Source organism: Octopus bimaculoides, chromosome 23 (genome assembly GCF_001194135.2).
Source record: "Octopus bimaculoides isolate UCB-OBI-ISO-001 chromosome 23, ASM119413v2, whole genome shotgun sequence".
Classification (NCBI taxonomy): domain Eukaryota; kingdom Metazoa; phylum Mollusca; class Cephalopoda; order Octopoda; family Octopodidae; genus Octopus; species Octopus bimaculoides.
This window is the reverse complement of record NC_069003.1, coordinates 7,075,280-7,081,719: the sequence shown is the minus strand read 5'-3', so window position 1 is coordinate 7,081,719 and position 6,440 is coordinate 7,075,280. Positions and strand designations below refer to the sequence as shown.

The 6,440-nt window shown below is 39.6% G+C and overlaps 1 protein-coding gene across 1 annotated transcript in view; it reads right to left on the bottom strand.

Moving 5' to 3' along the window:
* LOC106873855 (centrosome-associated protein 350-like) overlaps positions 1–6,440 on the bottom strand; it is a 39,060-nt gene that overhangs the window by 13,962 nt on the left and 18,658 nt on the right. The window contains exons 9-12 of the mRNA XM_014921367.2: positions 5,568–5,756; positions 4,439–4,564; positions 3,834–4,090; positions 2,174–2,298 (exon numbers count right to left, since the gene is read on the bottom strand). Coding sequence (XP_014776853.2) covers positions 2,174–2,298; positions 3,834–4,090; positions 4,439–4,564; positions 5,568–5,756 — 697 coding nt within the window. The remainder of the gene's footprint in view (positions 1–2,173; positions 2,299–3,833; positions 4,091–4,438; positions 4,565–5,567; positions 5,757–6,440) is intronic.

Below are 6,440 nucleotides of genomic sequence, written 5' to 3'. Positions count from 1 at the left end.
ACTACGTTAAGGGTACACGTGTCTGTGGAGTGCTCAGCCACTTGCACGTTAATTTCACGAGCAGGCTGTTCTGTTGATCGGATCAACTGGAACTCTTGACGTCGTAAGCGACGGAGTGCCAACAATGTGTGTGTGTGTGTGTATGTATGTATGTATGTATGTATGTATGTCTCTATAAGGTGTATGGCTTAGTGGTTAGAGCATCAGGCTCACACTCATGAGGTAATGAGTTCGATTCCCAGACTAGGCAGTGTGTTGTGTTCTTGAGTAAGACACTTTATTTCACTAAGCTGTAGAATTGAGTTACAACATCACTAGTGCAAAGCTGTATAGACTTTGCTTCTCCCTTGAATAAGATCGGTGGCATAAAGAGGGGAAGCTGTGATGCATGCGCGACTGCTGGTCTTTTATAAACAACCTTGCCTGAACTTGTGCCTCAGAGGGGAACTTTCTAGGTGTAATCCCATGGTCATTCATACCCTGTACACATACAGGGTGTAACAGGTAAATTGGGACCATCTAAATAGCTTTAATATAATTGTTATAACTTGGAAAAATCAAACGCTGCAAGTTTTATGTTTATGCCAATTTATTGTGGAGTGTTTAGCACTTATTGAAATAAGTGCTATGCACCCCATAGTCAAAACTCACACGGGTTCAAATCTGGCAAGCTATAGGGATAGATATCTTTAAGAACAAACATGGGCAATTACTTCTTCAAAAATTCTTGCACTCTTTTTGAAGCTGGGCTGGCACAGAATCCTATACAAACAGAGAGCTGTATAGCAATACATTGTACCTATTAGACAACTGGGTCAACTGAGACAATTGAGAGAGCAATGTGGCCTTTTATTGTGAACACAAAATTGTGCTGAGAAAAAAAACCTGTTGGCTGATAGTCAGACATTCTACTGTCCCAGCTTACTTTTGAAAACAAGACATTTGTACGACAGAGCTAGAGGCAGTTTTTAGGTGGGTTGGTATCAAAAGGGTTAATGTCCATGTTTCATGCTGGCATAGGTTAGATAATGCTCCACTCGTATGGTTTTGATCCAAAAAGGCAGAGTTGACTGCAGTGGAATTTGAACTCAAAATGTAAAGACGGATGAAGAGATGCTGCTAAGCACTTTGTCCAGTATGCTAATGAGTCCTCCAGCTTGCTATCTTAATAATAATAATAATAATAATAATAATAATAATAATCCTTTCTATTATAGGCACAAGGCCTGGAATTTAGGGGAGGGGACTAGTCGATTTCATCAACCCCAGTGTTTAACTGGTATGTAATTTATTGACCCCGAAAGGATGAAAGGCAAAGTCAACCTCGGTGGAATTTGAACCCAGAACGTAACAATGGGCAAAATACTACCAAGCATTTTGCCCGGCATGCTAACAATTCTGCCAGCAATAATAATAATAATAATTATTATTATTATTATTATTACTATTGTTATTGTTATTATTGTAGTGTTTGTGTGTACGTGTGTTAAGATGAAAATATCAGAAGAATAACATTTTTAAAGATAACAAATAGTCTGAGGGTGGAGGTGGTGACCATCTTAATAACCTCTATTTTTGTTTTCTCAAACTTCTGTTCGAAGTCATGGTTTCCATGGTCAGATGCTCTTCCTAGCGCCAACCACTTTACAGCATGTACAAGGTTCTTCTTTTCACGCCCACTACCACTGATAAGGTGGTTATGCAGCTCGTAAGATTACAAACACTGAAGAGGGGGCTTGACACTGGAAGATGAGGGGGGTAAAAGAAGGAAAAGACCAGAAGAGCAGGACAGGTTTCTTGTTGTAGCGGAGGAGATACATAACTACTGACATTTTAGAGGGGAGGTGTCTGAGTGGACCCTTGACAGTGTGAGGAGGGTAGGAATGAGTGGGGTAGAGGGACCAGGAGGGAGGAAGCGAGTAGGGGGTGGGATGACTGACAGTGCAGAGAATAGGTGTGAAGTGGGTAGAAATGAGTTGGGCAGAAGGACCGAGTGTGCGGATGGGTGGAAGGTGCAGGAGGATTTGGTGGAGGGGGAGTAAGACATGGAGAATCAGTAAGAGGAAGTGGGAGACCACCAATGATGCAAGAAAGGAGATTTGGGGGCGGGGAGAATAGGATAAAAGGGACCAACAAAAACAGCTGAAACAGTAAAAATAAGAATAAATGTTACCTTTCATGCGGAGAAGTTTTTGAAGTTGTAGAACCCTCTTCCGTCTCTTCAGTTGAATCCTCGCTGTTTTCGCTAACTTTAGCTTTAGCACTGACAGCTGTGGAGTCCTCTGAATCAAACATCGACTAAAAGGGAAGAAATCAAGAATTCAACAAAAATAATCCATCGAGTGGCTGTGTGGTAAGTAGCTTGTTTACGAACCACATGGTTCAGAGTTCAGTCCCACTGCATGGCACCTTGGGCAAGTGTCTTCTACTATAGCCTGGGGTCGACCAAAGCCTTGTGAGTGGATTTGGTAGACGAAAACTGAAAGAAGCCCGTCGTATATATGTGTGTGTGTGTGTGTGTGTTTGTCTCCCTAGCATTGCTTGACAACCGATGCTGGTGTGTTTATGTCACTGTAACTTAGCAGTTCTGCAAAAGAGACCGATAGAAAAAGTACCAGGCTTACAAAGAATAAGTCCTGCGGTCGATTTGCTCGACTAAAGGCGCTGCTCCAGCATGGCCGCAGTCAAATGACTGAAACAAGTAAAAGAGTACTAAGGAATGCAATATGCTGCTATGGAGATGAGGTAGCAGTTCAAGTAATACTTCATATTTAAGTAATCTATAACAATCCTTTCTACCATAGGCACAAGACCTGGATTTTGAGGGGAGGCGGACAGTCGATCACATTGACCCCAGTACTAATACTTGATTTATCAACCCCAAAAGGATGCGAGGCAAAGTTGACCTTGGCGGAATTTGAACACAGAACGTAGCAGATGAAATACAGCTACGCATCTACCTAAGGATAATCTATCACTAGATTTGTTAATCACTGGGGAAAAAAAAAATCTATGCTTCACTGATAAGGTTAAATAAGGCAGAAACATTCCTGCACTTTCCACCACTGTCAAACTGATTAAAATATTATCACCCTACGCATGAATGTCTCATCTCATTCACAGAATGCTAATGTCGATTTTAGAGTCGTCTCCCTTTCGTCACGACTACAGTTAACCAACGATCTCATTACCACTATACAGGAAATTTTAATTATCGTGTTTGATGGCATATAAGATGCACTTTTCTTCCAAAAACAAAAAATGTCTCAAAAAAGAAAATTAAAATAAAAAAAAACACCCACTTTGGGTCGTATGTGTGAAGTTAAGCCTCCCATAAGTTTCAATGCATCAAAAACATTCATTTTTTCCATGAAAACACATTGCTGAAATTGGGGTGCAACTAATACACCCGTGTGTGTTTTTATGGTTATTTATTGACCTATTTTGGTTCACTACATTGACGAGGTTAACCACTTGCACATAACTGTAATGACCAGTTCAGTATATTAACACCATCAACCACCACCACCACCACCTCCTCCTCCGCCGCCATCAAAAGTAACTCCAGTTACAATCTCTAAACAACATAGCCATCCCAACAGCTTAAAGCCCACACCATCAAATAAATGAAATAAGTCCAGATCCATCCTCTTACACCTTCCCTACAATGTTATTCTAAAAATAAACAATCGTATATTATCAAAACCTCAAAGCCATAAGACAATGCATGCTTAATTTAAAACAATCCAAATAATTAATTCATCACACCTGACAGCACCATCTGAATGCTAAAGAGTTAAAAACAAAAAAACAACAAAAGGCACCACCCTTACCATATCAAAACACATTGACTCTTTGAGAGGCTTTTTACTTGGGTAGATATTTTCTTTTCTCATAATTAATGCAGTTGACTCTTTCTGTTTGCGGTAGACCTCTTGGAGCCTTTCTTGTCGTTTTATAAATTCGTTGTGCAAAGCTTCTTGGTTCTCTCTTGCCTTTTGAACTCTCTCAGTTTTCTTCTTTGCAATAAATTTACGAACTTCTTCCGGGTCATAATGGCGAACCTTTGGTTGTTTTTCAGAGTCTAGGACTACTCGAAAGAGACAGAAAAATGTGTTTTTTAGACTTAAAACTGATTGAATTTATTTTTTATCAAACCTTGACAGAAATTGTAATTTTTCAAAACTGATGCAAGAAATAACTTTATGGGTCGTTAAGCTTCATTATCACTACATTATAAGAAAATGGTTTTTGTCCTCACAAAGACACACACGTACATACAGGAAAGAAATCTCAACCATGTTTCGTGGTCTGCTACCACAACAGCTCCTTTATAGGATCCAGTTAGCTCAAGACATCATCAGGATGTTTTGAAATCTAAGCAAAAACTTTTACAATTTGCATGAGGAAAGAAAGAAGACAAGGTAAATGTTCTTACCTGTAAATTTGGGTTTCCTTTTTAAGATAGATAAAATCGGAGGAGGTTTATCAAACTCCTTTTCTTTGGTTTTGGGTCTCTCAAAAGTTTTCGACTCGTACTCATGGTTACCGTTGATACAGGTGTCTGGCATACGTGAAGAAACAAACAGAGATGCATCATTGAAAAATTAAAACAAACAAACAAAAAAGAAAAAAAAAACAAATCAGCAGCAGAAAATATCTTTTATCTTTTACTTGTTTCACTTAATCAAGATGCATGATAGCCAGAAAGCCATTTGTTGCTAGAACTTTTATCTTGTCTGCATTGATCTTGAGACCGTAAGGCCGAGTGAAGCAGGGAATGTTGTATATCCATAGCTTGGCAGTGAAGCGAAGATGGCACTGTCATTGGCAAAGATGAGGTAGATTACAGATCTGTTGGTGCCAAACTGTCCACCCCTTTGTCTTTCAAAAGCCTGCCATGGGCAAAAAAAAGTCAAGGAGGACCCGAAGTTGCAGCACCTCGACCTTGAGCATGCTAAGGCTAGCACCATGGGTCAGCAAGTGTAGAATGACATCATCACCAGAGCAGTCATCCAGTGGCACCTATAGCAGAATATTGGTTGAGAGGACACCAGTAAGGGATCTTACTTACTTTACTTGTTTTGCTCATTGGACTGCAACCATGCAGTGGTTGGCACCATGTTTTTTGCTCTTTATTCAAAGTGCACTGAGTTCAAATCTCAATGTGGTCAACTCTGCCTTTCCTCTTTTGGGGATCGATATAATTAAGTACCAGTCAACTATTGGGGTTGATTTCATCAACTGACCCTAACCTGCCCCCAAACTTAAGACTTTGTGCCCCTGTTAGCAGCAATTATTATTCATATCCAATGAAAAGTATCAGAAGAGGAGGAAGAAGAGAAAGCAGACTAGGAGAAGGCAGAGGAGGAGGAGAATAAAGAGGAAGAAGAAGAAAAGAAAAATAAGAATTAAAAGGAGTAAGAGAGGAAAATGAAGAAAACAACAAACAAAAGAAAGGAGGAGAAAAACAAAAGAAAAGTGTAAAGAAATAATCACAAAACACAGTGGGGACACACAGACAGACACATAGAGGGGGGGGCGGATAGTAGAATGAAAGGAGGTACCAGTTTGCCTTCCAAGCTGTAAATCTTCTATCATTTCACGAGCAGTCTGTGGAAGTTTGGCTGGAATGGTCTGAAGATCAACTATTTGAAGACCTGGCTTCGTTTTGGCAGGCTGAACTTTTGGTTTGGAACCCAGAATTCGTAGCACCACTTCATGACCTTTCTTCCAAGAAGAAGGAGTTATAATGTCTGCAGAAAGTGACCAAAAAAAAAAAAAAACAGATTATACAATAATGAATGGTGAGGAACTCCTTGAAGAATGCTCAAGGTTTGATATGTCACAGTTATAATCACAATAATCCCCATTACTGTTGTCATTGTCATGGTAACCATCATTGTTACCATCATCATCACTCTCACCACCACTTTCTCTGTAACTATCAATATTGCCAGGGCCGGACTAAGACCCATCAAGGCCCTAGGCACTTAAAAGATGTTGGTGTCCCCATAAAAGATTATGTAATTCAAAACAAACAAAAACAAACCATAAAATAAATTTTTATTTTTCAAAACGAAACAAAACACTAAGAGGGAAAAATGAGTCTTTGCTGCATTTTGGTATTAGGAGAGGCATTCAGATGCAGAAACCATGCCCCAAAATAGATATTAACCCTGGTGCAGCTGTTCAGTTCACCAGCTCCTGTCAAACCATCCAATCCATCCATACCAGCATGGAAAACAGACATTAAATGATGATGATGATGATATTTGACAGAGTAATCAGAATGATAAAAGAGTTAAGAACTGAACAATTCTGAGTTGTGGCTAGATAGTCACGAACTCGCAATGTTTAGCATTTTGGTCTCCTACTAAGAGCTTTATTCAGCTCATTTAGGTGGAATGTCATTGATAAATGCCTTCAGACATTCGTAT